Source organism: Bos javanicus, chromosome 2, assembly GCF_032452875.1.
Source record: "Bos javanicus breed banteng chromosome 2, ARS-OSU_banteng_1.0, whole genome shotgun sequence".
Taxonomy (NCBI): domain Eukaryota; kingdom Metazoa; phylum Chordata; class Mammalia; order Artiodactyla; family Bovidae; genus Bos; species Bos javanicus.
This window is the reverse complement of record NC_083869.1, coordinates 117,993,467-118,010,847: the sequence shown is the minus strand read 5'-3', so window position 1 is coordinate 118,010,847 and position 17,381 is coordinate 117,993,467. Positions and strand designations below refer to the sequence as shown.

Genomic DNA, 17,381 nt, shown 5'->3' with positions numbered 1-17,381 from the left:
TCATCTCTTGGTCAGATTTGTAATATAATCAACCACTGTTTACTTAGACTGAAGTATTGATCAGGTTAGCATTTTGGGTAGTAGAAGCCTTCTGAATCTGACTTCTTCTTTCCTTTGTTTTGACATATTGGTTGCTTTCTCTTTTGTACTTAAATTTAATTAAGTGTTTTGTGGTCTTCTGTTAGTTGTAATGTATATCTTCAGTGTTTTGCCCTGAAAATAAGAAAGCATAATCTTTGCACACTCTTGAAGTGGAAGAAAACATGGCAAATGATTGTTTCAAGACTAGTCCAGAAATAGAGCAGACTGAAGAAGGCACACATCCCTGTGGAACATTTTCCCTATGTTATGTTTGTGATTATTTGCCTGTTTATTAAATATCACAGTGGCTTTAGCCGTGTTACATTTATGGACTTTTCATAGAGTTCAGAATAAGACTGAATTGAGGAGCAGTTTCAAAGACAGGAGGAAACAGTGACAATCATATATGAGTGAAACGCAAGGCTTGTATGTTAGGTTTGTTTCTGTTGTCGTCAAGCCATCTTTTTTCCATAAAAGCTACATGATGAAGTCTAGAAGAACAGCTGGTGTGCAGTGTACATGTTTGCCTTTAATGTAATATTGTCGGTAAAACTCTGCTTTTTCTTTTTAAAGATAAACCAGACATAATGAGTTTTAAATATTCCTCTCCTAACCCTCACCTTCTCCACCCACCCCCACCCCACCCCACCCTCCAGCCTCTAGTTCTGTTGCAGGGGCTGTGGGCATGACCACCTCTGGGGAGAGCGAATCTGATGACTCTGAGATGGGACGGTTACAAGGTAAAGACCGTTATCAAGCTTATACAAAGCCATGGTCATGGGCTGCCTGTCACTGTGCTCTTTGTTGAAATTAATTTGAATAAGCTCATACAACTATAATCTAGCAGTGCCCACCCATATCTCCAAAAAAAGCTCTTGATTTACTGATTTGGAATTGGAAGATGACCCATTTGTTTCTTCATCTTTGCTGTTTAGATAGATAAAATCTTACATAGTATATTTTTGTTGTTAATTTTTTTCTCCATTATGGTTACATATGCAGCTAGTAATCAGTTAAGGATCATACTGAAAAGGGGTTGCTTCATATATTGTTCTCTGGTACCTAATAACAGCACATCTGGTAGGATGCTTTTTTGCTGTATTCTTTTGTGTTCTTGATCAGCTGTTTCAAAATAATGTACAATGTATACATAAATTCCAGGCATTATAATGTTGTAAGCGCTTTTTTAAAAGCAGCTTCATATTATGTATACATTGTTTATAAGTACATGAGTATGTATTTTTATTGTCTTCAGTTGTTTATCCAGTCGGTCCCCAATGTGAGGCTTACAAGAATGAATGAGTTTCAGATAGTCTTTTTGACTGAAACTCTCATGAACAGTTTTTCTCATTTTTGGAAACTGATAAAAATTATTTTTCCTATGTTTTTAGAGAATCTCATCATATCTGATTAGGTAATAGAATAAAAACAGCAAATGTGCTTAACATATAATTCTTCAAAATAAATGTTTACTTTAGGTTTTTCTTGGACTATTTACGTGGTTCCTGGTGGCACTAATGTTTAATATCTCCATAAAACTTTAAGATGCCCTGGAGTTGATACATATGGGTGTTGTAATTTATAGTAATTGCATTAGTATATATAAGTGTGGTTTTGAAAAGTTTCTTGTACCTTCTCTTTTTTTTAAATTTTATTTTTATTGGAGGTTAATTACAATATTGTAGTGGTTTTTGCCATACATTGACATGAATCAGCCATGGGTGTACATGTCCTGAACCCCCTTCCTACCTCCCTCCCCATCCAGTCCCTCAGGGTCATCCCAGTGCACCAGCCCTGAGCACCCTGTCTCATGCATTGAACCTGGACTGGCGATCTGTTTCACATATGATAATATATCATGTAGCTTCTCTTAAAGTTTAAAATTTAAACTAGAATTGTTTAAACGAATTACATGATGAATCAGTTGTTGGAAGCTTCTAGATGAGGTAAGTTGTATTAACAACTCAACTGTTTCTCCTGCTCTGCTCTTTTCCTTAGCTCTGTTAGAGGCCAGGGGTCTTCCCCCTCACCTGTTTGGTCCTCTTGGTCCTCGGATGTCACAGCTTTTCCATAGAACAATTGGAAGCGGAGCTAGTAAGTGAATACTTTTAAATTTGTCCTCTCCTCAAAACTCTTTATTAGTTGATTGCTGTTCTTAAACTGTTTATCTATTCATATAGGAGAGTTTTCACATAGGGACTTTACATGAACTTTAACCTATTTTTAAAAATAGAGCTTGTGCATATTCTTACCTTAAATAATACCAACTCTTCAAGATTTGCTTCTATCCTTTTATGTTTGATTACTAAATTGGAGCCACTGAAAAACCATCCAAAGTTAACAGCAAGACCCTTTTTTTGAGCTGTAGAGGAGCAAAGACTCTCAGGTGATGACTTCGGTTATTGTAACATCTGATTGCATGATTTGCATAGATTCATGTCTTGTGTTTTTTATGGTATAATAAAATTAAACCCAATAGGCAGTTGATTATACAGTGAGCCCAAGAGGAAAGATTTCTCAGCAGAATAACCAGTAACTAAACCCAGAAATCTTATCATATATGGTAGACATAAGAGTGACTCTTTAAGTCTTAGTTTGTAACTAAGAGTATGATTTTGCATAATTACAAATTCCATTAAATTCTGTTTGGTATAGAATACTATCTTTAGCTTCCTTAAGCAGTAAAAAAATTTACATTTAAGCATTTTTTAAAATTGAAATATAATTGATTTATAGTATTGTATTAATTTCTGATGTACATCAAATTGACTCAGTTATACATACATTCTTTTTTACATACATATATACATTCTGTTTTACTTATCTATAATGTTTCCATAGAGTCAGTAGGCTATTGGCAGATTTCAGTCTTAATTTCAAAAACTTCTAAAGTGTACCGAAGCTTATTAGCTCTGAACTTAAAAATACATATTCATACAATTTTCAATAAAATATTCTTTTTTTTAAAATAATGCAGTGTGTGTATATGTGTTCATATATGTGTGCTTGAATCTTTTTTTTTTCATTATTTATATATGTTATTGAAGTATAGTTGACTTATGTTTCAGGTACATAGCAAAGGTGATTCAGTTATACATATACACATTTATTTTCAGATTATTTTCTATTGGTTACTATAAGATATTGGCTGTAGTGAGCTTCCCTGGTGGCTCAGACTGGTTAGAAATCCACATGCAATATGAGAGACCTGGGTTCGATCCTTGGGTTGGGCAGATCCCCTGAAGGAGGGCATGACAACCCACTCCAGTATTCTTGCCTGGAGAATCCCCATGGACTGAGAAGCCTGGCGGCCTACAGTCTCTGGGGTCACAAAGAGTCAGACATGACTGAGCGACTAAGCATATACTCACACAGTGTATACTGTAAATCTTTGTTGATTGTTGCACATCTCTTTTTTTAAGTTGTTGACTTAATATGAATAGAAGGCTAGATTTCTAATGTACTTGCATCTTAACTTGATCTTACGGAAAAACTTGAACTTTTTGACCAACCAAATACCTGAGGGTTTCAAGAAGCAGTTGGTATTATTGTTTTTATTTTCTTTTGCTTTTATTGCCCTGTTACTCGTCTCTCAAATAACACTCTCCTGCAGAGTTCTCGAGGACCCTGGAAAATTGATTTTTTTATTCAGTGTCATTTATGAGGCACTGGGATTGTTCAGAGTCATGAATAGGATGATAAGCAGAGTTGTTTCCCACATGGAAGCTTCCCTGTTAGAGTGTGACCCTTGTAGTAAAGAAGACAGTCATTACATTGTAAAATTTCAGGTAGTGTCATTACAGTGAAGGAAAGCAATGCAGAGAATGGAAGGAGATTGCTGGTGTGGTGATAGGCTGGTTAGAGAAACCTTCTCAGGTGTGGAGATTTTGTGTTGAATAAAACGAAGAGAGAAAACCAGATTTGCAGAGGATCTGAAGGAAGAAGGAAGTGCACAGCCAGAGATGGAAATAAGTCTGGCCTGCTCATTAGACTGCGGGAGGGGCATAGGAAGGTGAAAGAAAAGTGGTAGAAGATGAAATCTCAGAGGTAAAGGTACTTGGCAGGTCATGTTAGACCTTTGCAGGCCAGCAGCAAATGTGGGGTTTATCCTAAGGATAATCAGGATTTATCTTTATTATGAAAAAGATCAAACAGATGAAAGTTGAAAGTATTAGTAGTATAATAACTTCCATAAGCTCATCAACAATTATCAGTCCACACAGCCATTGTTTCATTTATACCCTTAATTCTTCTCCCCGCTCCCAAGACTTTTTTTTTTAACTTATTCACCTGGATATATTTGAATTTCTAACTATAAAAGTAAGGATATTAACATTTTTAGACAGTGTTCTGGTTATATTAAGATCTATACTTTGCCATAAGTTAATGTGTGTGTGTGTGTGTGTGTGTGTGTGTGTTTTAATAGAAATTTGATTTCATTTATTTTGCCACTTTATTTATTTTGGGGGAAATTTTTTTCTGGAGAGAAAAATTGTTGCAGGGCTACCTAAGCATATTATCATTAAACATCAGAACTCCATATTAAGGCTTGACTATTGCACGTGGGGGAGAAGGCAATGGCACCCACTCCAGTACTGTTGCCCGGAAAATCCCATGGATGGAGGAGCCTTGTAGGCTGCAGTCCATGGGGTCGCTAAGAGTCAGACATGACTGAGTGACTTCACTTTCCACTTTCATGCATTGGAGAAGGAAATGGCAACCCACTCCAGTGTTCTTGCCTGGAGAATCCCATGGATGGAGAAGCCTAGTAGGCTGCAGTCCATGGGGTCGCACAGAGTCGGACACGACTGAAGCGACTTGGCAGCAGCAGCATTGCAGGTGGAAGCAATGGCACCCCACTCCAGTATTCTTTCCTGGAAAATCCCATGGACGAAGGAGCCTGGTGGGCTGCAGTCCATGGGGTTGCTCAGAGTCTGGCACGACTGAGCGACTTCACTTTCACTTTTCATTTTCACGCATTGGAGAAGGAAATGGCAACCCATTCCAATGTTCTTGCCTGGAGAATCCCAGGGATGGAGGAGCTTGGTGGGCTGCCGTCTATGGGGTCACACAGAGTCGGGCACGACTGAAGCGACGTAGCAGCAGTAGCAGCAGCATATACTAGAACCAGAGTAGAAAATAGTCACACACACCCGTGCCCACGACTCAGCTTCAGCAGTGCCTGCTTCGTGGCCAATCTGTCTTTACACTTGCCAACATCTCTCTTCTTGCATTAATTTGAAATGAATCCTAGACATTCTATAATTTTATCTGTAAACATTTCATCATGTAGCTCAAGATCAGTTCAATTCAGTCGCTCAGTGGTGACCAACACTTTGTGACCCCATGAATTGCAGCACGCCAGGCCTCCCTGTCCATCTCCAACTCCCGGAGTTCACTCAAAACTCATGTCCATCGAGTCGGTGATGCCATCCAGCCATCTCATCCTCTGTTCTCCTCCTGCCCTCAGTCTTTCCCAGCATCAGGGTCTTTTCCAGTGAGTCAGCTCTTCGCATCAGGTGGCCAAAGTATTTGGAGTTTCAGCCTCAGCATCAGTCCTTCCAAAGAACACCCAGGACTGATCTCCTTTAGGATGGACTGGTTGGATCTCCTTGCAGTCCAAGGGACTCGCAAGAGTCTTCTCCAACACCACAGTTCTAAAGCATCAATTCTTCGGCACTCAGCTTTCTTCACAGTCCAACTCTCACATCCATACATGACCACTGGAAAAACCATAGCCTTGACTAGACAGACCTTTGTTGGCAAAGTAATATCTCTGCTTTTGAATATGCTATCTAGGTTGGTCATAACTTTCCTTCCAAGGAGTTAGCGTCTTTTGATTTCATGGCTGCAGTCACCATCTGCAGTGATTTTGGAGCCCAGAAAAATAAAGTCTGACACTGTTTCCACTGTTTCCCCATCTATTTCCCATGAAGTGATGGGACCGGATGCCATGATCTTCGTTTTCTGAATGTTGAAATTTAAGCCAACTTTTTCACTCTGCTCTTTCACTTTCCTCAAGAGGCTTTTTAGTTCCTCTTCACTTTCTGCCATGAGGGTGGTGTCGTCTGCATATCTGAGGTTATTGATATTTCTCCCGGCAGTCTTGATTCCAGCTTGTGCTTCTTCCAGCCCAGCGTTTCTCATGATGTACTCTGCATATAAGCCAAGATAATGCCCCTTAAAACACACATACACATAGGCACGTACATCCAGATTACTATTGTTATATCTGAAAAAGAAACCAGTAATTCCTTCTTAATAGATGCCAGTCAGTGAGCTTTCCATTGTCTGAAATGGAAAAGCAAAAGTAAATGAATAAGTAAGTAAATTCTTGTGAACTGGTAGTTGGGTCTAGAGACTTTTTCAGGTTCAAGTTTGATTCTTATTTTTCTCTGATGGGGAGAGCCGAAGTGGTAGTGTTTTCTCATATTTAGGAAGCATATAAAGTTAGATCACCTCCTAAGCCGTCAAAACTCGGTTCTTAGATAACAGGGATTACAAATGAAAGTATTTTATATCTAATGATCAGTCTCCATTTATTAGGAGTAAAAGAAGTAATTTTGTTGAAATATATACTGAGTCGTGTCCCTATTCTTTGCAGCCCTGTGGACTTTAGCCCGTCAGGCTCCTCTGTCCAAGGACTTTTCCAGGCAAGACTGCTGGAGTAGGTAGCCATTTCCTTTTCCAGGGGATCTTCCCGACCCAGGGATCTAACTCAAGTCTCCCACATTGTAGGCAGATTCTTTACTATCAAAGACACCTGGGAAGCCCACAGAAAGAATATCTCTCCCTTCTATTTGGTTACCCAGGGGAATAGTTGGCATAGGAAAAATATCTCCTACCCTTTATTAGCCAGTTTTCCATTCAAAGTGCTGCTGTTATTAATTATCATTGTCAAGCAGGTTGAAATGTGTTTTAGACATTTCCCTGATTTTCATTGATGATTAAATTTTCCACTCTGATCTTTTTTGGTGTGATCTCAGTAGTTTTTGAAGCCCTCTTTGCTTTCTGGTGAGTCAAGCTCAATAACTCCAACCCCACACCTGAAATCAGGTATTGCCTCAGAGAGCCCTGGTTTTCTTTATAGGAAATGGTGTTTAGATCCCACAGTCTCGGCTGTAGGTGTATTTGCTACTGGATTGATCATTGTTATTAGACTTGTTTAATGGACAAACTTGATTATACTTAATATTTTAAGATAAAAATAATGAGTTCATACTGATAATGCCAATTCAAATTCAGGTCTTCAGGGATTTTATTTATCGGGTATTTCATACCAAAAATTTCAGTTCCCAGGAATAGTTATTTATTTATTAGGACTTCCCTGGTGGCTCAGATGGTAAAGGATGTATCTGCCACGTTGGAGACCTGCCTTCGGTCCCTGGAGAAGGGAATGGCTAGCCACTCTAGTATTCTTGCCTGGAGAATTCCATGGACAGAGGAGCCCAGCAGGCTATAGTCCCTGGGGGCAAAGAGAGTTGAACACGGCTGAGCGAATGTCAGTTTCATTTATTTACTTTATCCTACAGTACAAAATTCAGCTTTACACCAAAAATAGTCACATTGAGAAAGTTTTAATTTTGCAATAGTTCTTTTTTTTGTTCTTGGGTTGTATCTCACTTTATGGTCAGCTTTTGTATTTTAGAGTCATTTGAAATAATTATGTTCATGTTGCCAGGTTGGTTTGGCTCCTTTGCTTTATTTTGCTTATAATTTTTAGGTATTGACTTTAAAATGTTATCTGGCTTTTATAATTCATGTTATTTACAAAGTTCCTGAAGTCAGATCTATAAATTTTTAAAAGTCTTAACATCTTTTACTATCCCTGTAGCCTGTTTCCGCCTCCCACACAAATAACCTTTGTAATTTTATGGCCTGTCCTTTTGCTGTTTACTTAAGAAAACAAAAACAAATCCATATTGTCTACTTCATACACACTGCCTTTGTTAGATAAGAGTAGTAAACTTTGCCTTCCTTTTAACAGTAAATCTTGGTGTTCACTCTTCATAGATGCTGTCCTTATCATGCACAGAGAGAAGGGGGTGGGGAGAGAGGGAGGGGAGGGTCTCCCATGCCTTTTGTGAAGTTGTCATAATGCTGCAGTGTGTGGATGTACAGTTTCTTAGCCAGTCCCGTGTTGCACATTTGGGTGACTTCCAGTCTTGGTTGTGTTACAGTGAAATACAGCTTTCCTATTTTTTCCTTTTATCTTTAGGCTAGATTTTTAGAAAGAGGATTGTGGTATAAAGGGTCTAGGCATACAACATTTTGGCAGATGTAAATAAATCAGCCTCTGTTGGAGATTATAATGCATATCCTTGGGCTATTATACATCGCCTACTTTATAGTAATAATGTTACCATATCCCAAACAGTGTAAGCACTTTGCAGCAGTTTAACTTTTTCTCTTGCCATCCTTTATGTTGTTGTTTTGTTTTGCTTACACATGTGTTAGAAAGACGGTGGGGCAGTTTCTGTTTTAAAACATCCATCTTCTTTTATTTTTGCCCACATATATGTACCATTTCCAGTACTCTTACTTCTTTCCTGCAGTTCCTTTCTCCTATCTGGATTGTTTCCCTTCAGCCTAAAGAACTTTTCTTACATCGGAATAAATGCTAGTAGTGATTTCTCTCTGCTTTTGTTTGAAATCCTTGATTTGCCTTAAGTTTCAAAAAATCATTTCCCCAGGTGTAAAAATCTCATGTTAGCCCTTTGTAATGTCTCTTCTGGTTTCCATAGTTTCTGTTTAAAAATCTTACTATAAACTTTTCAAGGCAATTCTTTTCTCCCCTGGCTTCTTTTAAGATTTACTTTGTATTAATTTTTAATAGTTTGACTATATTAGGCCCATGTGACATTTTCTTTCATTTTCAGTTTGCTTGAGTTTCACTGAACCTTTGAATCTGTGAGTTCATACCTTTCATCAGTTTTGGAAAATTTTGGCCATTATCTCTTCATATATTGTTTCTTTTATCTCATTGTCTATTCAGGTGTTCTCCTTCATTTTCTCTGGGAGTATCAGGATTGTAGACGTTCAGACTTTGCACTCCATCCACTGGGTCTCTCTAGCTCTGTTTTTGTTTTTCCCAGAATTTTTTTTTTTTCCTTATGCCTAGTTTGAAAACTTTCTGTTGACCACATTTCAGATTCACTAATTCTTTTTTCTGTTTTCTTCTTCCATCTTTGGTTAAATTCATCAATGAATTTTAGATTTCAGGTGTGTTTTCCAGTTCTAGGCAGTTATTTGATTTTTAAAAATAGATTCCGGTTCTCTCTGAAATTCATTACATTCCATTTTGTCCATCTTTGTTTATCCTTGCAATTTGTTTTATTTATTTTGTATTCAAGTATAGCCAATTAACTATGTTGTGATAGTTTCAGGTGGACACCAAAGCAACTCAGCCATCCATATATATACATGTGTCTGTTCTCTCCTAAGCTCCCCTCCTGTCCAGGCTGCCACATGTCATTAAGCAGAGTTCCCTGTGCTGTATATGTATAGTAGGACTTTTTTGGTTATCTATTTTAAATAGAGCAGTGCATACGTGTTGATCCCAAGCTCTTCAACTATCACTTCCTCCGTGACTTAAATTTGCAATTTATTAATTACAGTTATGGAGCCTTTCCTGGTGGCTCAGACAGTAAAGAATCTGCCTGCAACGCGGGAGACCCAGGTTTGATCCCTGGGTTGGGAGGATCCCCTGGAGAAAAGAATGACAACCCACTCCAGTATTGCCTCTAAAATTCCATGGACAGAGGAGCCTGGTGGGCTACAGTCCATGGGGTTGCAAAGACTCAGACATGACTGTCTAACACAATCGCAGTTACAGAATACCTAGTTTATAGTTTCTATTGGTTTTCAGTTCATTTCAGTTCAGTCGCTCAGTCGTGTCCGACACTTTGTGACTCCATGAATCGCAGCACGCCAGGCCTCCCTGTCCATCACCAACTCCCGGAGTTCACTCAGACTCACGTCCATCAAGTCAGTGATGCCATCCAGCCATCTCATCCTCTGTCGTCCCCTTCTCCTCCTGCCCTCAATCCCTCCCAGCATCAGAGTCTTTTCCAATGAGTCAACTCTTCGCATGAGGTGGCCAAAGTACTGGAGTTTCAGCTTTAGCTTCATTCCTTCCAAAGAACACCCAGGGCTGATCTCCTTTAGAATGGACTGGTTGGATTGAATGGACTGGTTAGATCTCCTTGCAGTCCAAGGGACTCTCAGGAATCTTTTCCTACACCACAGTTCAAAAGCATCAATTCTTCGGTGCTCACCTTTTTCACAGGCCAACTCTCAAATCATACTATTGGTGTTAGTCTGCTTCTATTGTCTTTTGCCCCCTTTTGATTGTTAGTCACATACTCCTCAGCCATATCTGGTAATTGATTATGTGAACTGAAGAGACCCCAAGTGGTATTTTCTGTTAGTGTTTCCTCTTCTTCAGTGTTAAACACTGTCATAAGCTGACCACTTTGCTCCAGTCAGAGCTGTAGCTTGTTTCATATATGGCTCATTTCACCTCTGGCTTATCCCTGTTTGTCATGAGCCTCATAGGGTTTTTGCGGAGGTGTGGTGGTGGGTGGGGGGGGGGGGCAGTTCCTGTTTTCTTTTTTGAATTTTCCATACCATGGACCTTGTGGGATCTTAGTTTCCTGACCAGGGATTGAACCCACACCTTCGGCACTGAAAGCTGAGTCCTGTCCACTGAACCTCCAGGAAATTCCCTCTCCCAGGGTTTGTGGGGTTGAGAACCATGCACATCTCCATCTACTTAGACTTTATATTCATTATGCAGTCTGAAAATGTTGCAGATGTCTTGAGGATGGGGGCACTGGCCATGTGTGTTTGAGTCAGGCCTCCTCCCTCTGTGGGGATTTTGTCCTCTGAGTACCCTGAGACTGCAGGTGTTTGCATTGTCTTAGCAGAACCTCTGACTCAATCCATGGTCCTCTTCACGGCCGCAGAACTTAGCAGATGTCCAGTGGGGCCAATTCACACTTGAACACACCAGCCTCCTGTGACTCTCGAAAATGCTGGGACTTATCTTTCTTCAGTATCAGCAGTCAGTAAACTCCTGCCCATGGGCCACGTCAGCCTCCTGCTTGTTTTGATATAGCCTATGAACTAAAAATGACTTTTAAATGGCTGAAAAAGTTTTAAAGAAGTATATTTTGTTACATGAAAATTAAATTCAAATTTCAGTGTGTATAAATAAAATTTGGTTGAAATATAGCCATGTTTGGCTTATTGCCTGTGTCTGTTTTCATGCCACAATGCCAGGATCGAGTAATGGCAACAGCGACCCTGTGGCTTATAAAGCCCAAAACATTTACTGTCTTGGCTCTTTATAAAAAAATGTTTGCCTTCTGACCCATAATCTTTGATCAGTTCAGTTCAGTAGCCCAGTCGTGTCCGACTCTTTGCGACCCCATGAACTGCAGCACGCCAGGCCTCCCTATCCATCACCAGCTCCTGGAGTTCACTCAAACTCACGTCCATCGAGTTGGTGATGCATCCAGCCATCTCATCCTCTGTCGTCCCCTTCTCCTCCTGCCCCCAATCCCTCCCAGCATCAGAGTCTTTTTCAATGAGTCAGCTCTTCGCATGAGGTGGCCAAGGTATTGCAGTGTCAGCTTTAGCATCAATCCTTCCAGAGAACACCCAGGACTGATCTCCTTTAGAATGGACAAGTTGGATCTTCTTGCAGTCCAAGGGACTTTCAAGAGTCTTCTCCAACACCATAGTTCAGAAGCATCAATTCTTTGGTGCCCAGCTTTCTTCACAGTCCAACTCTCACATCCGTACATGATCACTGGAAAAACCATAGCCTTGACTCGATGGACCTTTGTTGGCAAAGTAATGTCTCTGTTTGTGAATACGCTATCTAGGTTGGTCATAACTTTCCTTCCAAGGAGTAAGTGTCTTTTAATTCCATGGCTGCAATCACCATCTGCAGTGATTTTGGAGCCCCCCAAAATAAAGTCTGCCGCTGTTTCCCCATCTATTTCTCATGAAGCGATGGGAAATGATCAGATGCCATGATCTTCGTTTTCTGAATGTTGAGCTTTAAGCCAACTTTTTCACTCTCCTCTTTCACTCTCATCAAAAGGCTTTTTAGTTCCTCTTCACTTTCTGCCATAAAGGTGGTGTCATTTGCATATCTGATGTTATTGATATTTCTCCTGGCAATCTTGATTCCAGCTTGTGCTTCTTCCAGCCCAGCATTTCTCATGATGTACTCTGCATATAAGTTAAATAATCAGGGTGACAATATACAGCCTTGACGTACTCCTTTTCCTATTTGGAACCAGTCTGTTGTTCCACGTCCAGTTTCTAACTGTTGCTTCCTGACCTGCATATAGGTTTCTCAAGAGGCAGGTCTGGTATTCCCACCTCTTTCAGAATTTTCCACAGTTTATTGTGATGCACACAGTCAAAGGCTTTGGCATAGTCAATAAAGCAGAAATAGATGTTTTTCTGGAACTCTCTTGCTTTTTTGATGATCCAGCAGATGTTGGCAATTTGATCTCTGTTTCCTCTGCCTTTCTGAAACCAGCTTGAACATCTGGAAGTTCACGGTTCATGTATTGCTGAAGCCTGGCTTGGAGAATTTGAAGCATTACTTTACCAGTGTGTGAGATGAGTGAAATTTTGTGGTAGTTTGAGCATTCTTTGGCATTGCCTTTCTTTGGGATTGGAATGAAAACTGACCTTTTCCAGTCCTGTGGCCACTGCTGAGCTTTCCAAATTTACTGGCATGTTGAGTGCAGCACTTTCATAGCATCATCTTTCAGGATTTGAAATAGCTCAACTGGAATTCCATCACCTCCACTAGCTTTGTTCGTAGTGATGCTTTCTAAGGCCCTCTTGACTTCATATTCCAGGATGTCTGGCTCTAGGTCAGTGATCACAGCATTGTGATTATCTGGGTCGTGAAGATCTTTTTTGTACAGTTCTGTGTATTCTTGCCACCTCTTCTTAGTATCTTCTGCTTCTGTTAGGTCCATACCATTTCTGTCCTTTATCGAGCCCATCTTTGCATGAAATGTTCCCTTGGTATCTCTACTTTTCTTGAAGAGATCTCTAGTCTTTCCCGTTCTGTTGTTTTCCTCTATTTCTTTGCATTTATTGCTGAGGAAGGCTTTCTTATCTCTTCTTGCTATTCTTTGGAACTCTACATTCAGATGCTTATATCTGTCCTTTTCTCCTTTGATTTTTGCTTCTCTTCTTTTCTCAGCTATTTGCAAGGCCTCCCCAGACAACCATTTTGCTTTTTTACATCTCTTTTCCATGGGGATGGTCTTGATCTCTGTCTCCTGTACAATGTCACGAACCTCTGTCCATAGTTCATCAGGCACTCTTATCGATCAGATCTAGTCTTTTAAATCTATTTCTCACTTCCGCTGTATAATCATAAGGGATTTGATTTAGGTCATACCTGAATGGTCTAGTGGTTTTCCCTACTTTCTTCAATTTAAGTCTGAATTTGGCAATAAGGAGTTCCTGATCTGAGCCACAGTCAGCTCCTGGTCTTGTTTTTGCTGGCTGTATAGAGCTTCTCCATCTTTGGCTGCAAAGAATATAATCAATCTGATTTTGGTGTTGACCATCTGCTGATGTCCATGTGTAGAGTCTTCTCTTGTGTTGTTGGAAGAGGGTGTTTGCTATGACCAGTGCGTTCTTTTGGCAAAACTCTATTAGTCTTTGCCCTGCTTCATTCCGTATTCCAAGGCCAAATTTTCCTGTTACACCAGGTGTTTCTTGACTTCCTACTTTTGCATTCCAGTCCCCTGTAATGAAAAGGACATCTTTTTTGGATGTTAGTTCTAAAAGGTCTTGTAGGTCTTCATAGAACCGTTCAGCTTCAGCTTCTTCAGCATTAACTGGTTGGGGCATAGACTTGGATTACTGTGATATTGAATGGTTTGCCTTGGAAACTAACAGAGATCATTCTGTCGTTTTTGAGATTGCATCCAAGTACTGCATTTCGGACTCTTGTGTTGACCATGATGGCTACTCCATTTCTTCTGAGGGATTCCTGCCCGTAGTAGTAGATATAATGGTCATCTGAGTTAACTTCACCCATTCCAGTCCATTTTAGTTTGCTGATTCCTAGAATGTTGACGTTCACTCTTGCCATCTCCTGTTTGACCACTTCCAATTTGCCTTGGTTCATGGACCTAACATTCCAGGTTCCTATGCAATATTGTTCTTTACAGCATTGGACCTTGCTTCTATCACCAGGCACATCCACACCTGGGTATTGTTTTTGCTTTGGCTCCATCCCTTCATTCTTTCTGGAGTTATTTCTCCACTGATCTCCAGTAGCATATCGGGCCCCTACTGACCTGGGGAGTTTCTCTTTCAGTATCCTATCATTTTGCCTTTTCATACTGTTCATGGGGTTCCCAAGGCAAGAATACTGAAGTGGTTTGCCATTCCCTTCTCCAGTGGACCACATTCTGTCAGACCTCTCCACCATGACCCACCCGTCTTGGGTGGCTCCACACAGCATGGCTTAGTTTCATTGAGTTAGACAAGGCTGTGGTCCTAGTGTGATTAGATAGTTTTCTGTGATTATAGTTTCAGTGTGTCTGCCCTCTGATGCCCTCTCAGAACACCTACTGTCTTACTTGGATTTCTCTTACCTTGGACGTGGGGTATCTCTTTACGGCTGCTCCAGCAAAGTGCAGCCACTGCTCCTTACCTTGAACGAGGGGTATCTCCTCACTGGCCGCCGCTCCTGACCTTGAACGTGGCGTAGCTCCTCTTGGCCCTCCTGCACCCGTGCAGCCAGTGCTCCTTCGACGTGGGGTTGCTCCTCTCAGCAACCTTTGATAGTGTGGTTTTTTTCAAAGTGTAGTTTGTGAGTTCCTCGGTTGTGCCTGAGATCCTTACATTGAATTCATAAGGCCAAGGCTGATGGTAATTAGTAAGATTTTTCCTTTTCTCTCGTTTGAACTAAAAGTGTAGAAGCTGTGGTGGGTGTAAAACTGCTGGTACCTTAATAAGAATCAAGGCAGAGATACCAAATGACTGGCAGTCATGTTATTCTGCAATGTTAAATAGGTACATGTCTTTTAAATAATCTTCGTGACAAAGTAGGGTCCTTTTTTTTTTTCTTCCACTTCATCTCAGATAACCTTGTATCATAGGTTGAGAGTGGAAGTGAAAGTGACTGTACAGCTGTTTTATTAAGCTTGACATTTAAATGATTTGCAGCGACAGCAAAATAGTGCTACTACATTTTTTTTGTTTTGGAAAAATATGGTCTTTTCCACAAAAAGTTTGTTTATATTAATATGTAATGAATTAATCAAGTACTTAAAATTTTTTCTCTTTTAATTCCCGACACATTTTATAAATAACAGTAGATATAAACCATGTACGCAAGAGTGCTTTGGGGACTGGGGAGGGATTCTCAGTAATTTTGTATAAAATAATCCTTTGAACCAAAATTCACTGATCTGTTTGAGGTTATTTCTCTTCATATAGCAAAGGAAAATAATGGCATTGACTTTCTGTTGTTGCTTTCAGTTTGAGATAAGGTCTTTTACGACCATCCCAAAAGACCAGTGGCATTATGACAATTTTTTTTTTTAATGATTACTTTGATCATGCTGAAATGATCCATATGCTTAGAACTGCCAGCCTCAATATTTATAAGACATACCATTGCTTGTGTTAATTTTTCCTATTTTAGGTTGTGGTTTTTAGGGTATACTTTGAATGATTTCATTCTTTAAAAACAAATCCAGAAGCAGCTAAGGATTCTTTTGTTTTCACAGTTATTTTCCCTTAATTTTTTTTTCTCTCACATTATTTCAACACAAAAATGATAAGCCTGCCCTAAGTGGAACTGATTTTATTTAGTTTGAAGAATTTTAAAGAGGCTGTTCCTTTGAACTGCAATTTCTTGTAGTATATTTATGGGTGGACTCTTAATTATGATGAAAAGAGTTAGTGATATTCTGCAGTTCGATAGCCACAGCCTTAAATAATAGAGAAAACAGACTTTGTGAGGATTATTGTGCATCCCTTTGAAAGGTGTTTGCCCTCCAAGAAGATCATTCCTGTTTAATTGGGGGGGGCGGGAATTGCTGTTCATGTGAATTCTACATTCATTGACAGTTTCCAAATGTGTATCATTTCTAAGCATTTCAGTAGTAAGTGGATTTTTTCATTTCAGTAGTAAGTGGGAAAAATCCAATACACAAGGAGCAATTGGAAAAGGTCTTGAGAATGAAAGGGTTTGAATAACATCAGGTTTACATTTGTAAGTTTTAATGGAGTTAATAATGGTTACAAGAAGGAGGGTGTCCAGGAAAATTTGAAACACATTTGTAGACTTTATTTTTGACTTAGTTTATTGATAACTTATTTATTGTGGTAGTTGAGTCTTAGCATTTTTCAAATGTTTTGAGGATGGAATTAAACCTTTAAAGTAGAAGTTCTCTAAAGCACTGTGGTAGCAGCATATGCACATGAAGTGAGAGGAGGTGAAAAGGCTCATCTTTTGATGTTTTGGGAAATCATTCTTGGCATTCCCTTTGGTTAAATGCATTATTGTTCTGTTTGTCTTTATTTCTGTGCTTTCACTGTTACTTGCATTCCATTTATTCTGATGGAGGTGTTTAGAGGTATATAACATTTCCTTTGATGCCTGGGCATCATTGTTTACCAGGTTTTTATTACGGCAGAAGAGACTTTTTGCTCATTAGATAATACATATTTTTAAAAAGCAGGTAGCTCAGCTGATAAAGACTCTGCCTGCAATACAAGAGACCCTGGTTCAATTCCTGGGTTAGGAAGATCCCCTGGAGAAGGGATAGGCTACCCACTCCAGTATTCTTAGGCTTCCCTGGTGGCTCAGTTGGTAAAGAGTCTGCCTGCAATGTGGGAGACCTGGGTTTGATCCCTGGGTTGGAAAGATCCCCTGGAAGAGGGCATGGCAACCCACTCCAGTATTCTTGCCTGGAGAATCCCCATGGAGAGAAGACCCTGGCAGACTGCAGTCCATGGGGTTGCAGAAAGTTGGATACAACTGAGCAACTCAGTATACACATGCTAAGTGTAGTCAGTCCATGTTAGTCTTAGGGATATTACTTTTTGTTGCATCTGTTAAAATCAATCAACATCTCTCATTTAAAAAGATTAAAAGAGGAGAGTATAAATAACTGTGACATTGCTTTAAGGCCGAGTAAAATCCCTCTTTAGTTGGGATCCAAAGAAGAAAAGTAGCCAGCTGACTGTGTAAAGTTACACTTAACACCTAGTAATAATTTTCTTAAGGGTTT

General features: G+C 39.8%; 1 protein-coding gene across 26 annotated transcripts in view; it reads left to right on the top strand.

Moving 5' to 3' along the window:
* TRIP12 (thyroid hormone receptor interactor 12) overlaps positions 1–17,381 on the top strand; it is a 156,871-nt gene that overhangs the window by 83,269 nt on the left and 56,221 nt on the right. For all 26 annotated transcript variants that reach the window (XM_061387190.1, XM_061387179.1, XM_061387165.1 and 23 more), the window contains 2 exons: positions 738–821; positions 2,080–2,175. In XM_061387190.1, coding sequence (XP_061243174.1) covers positions 738–821; positions 2,080–2,175 — 180 coding nt within the window. The remainder of the gene's footprint in view (positions 1–737; positions 822–2,079; positions 2,176–17,381) is intronic.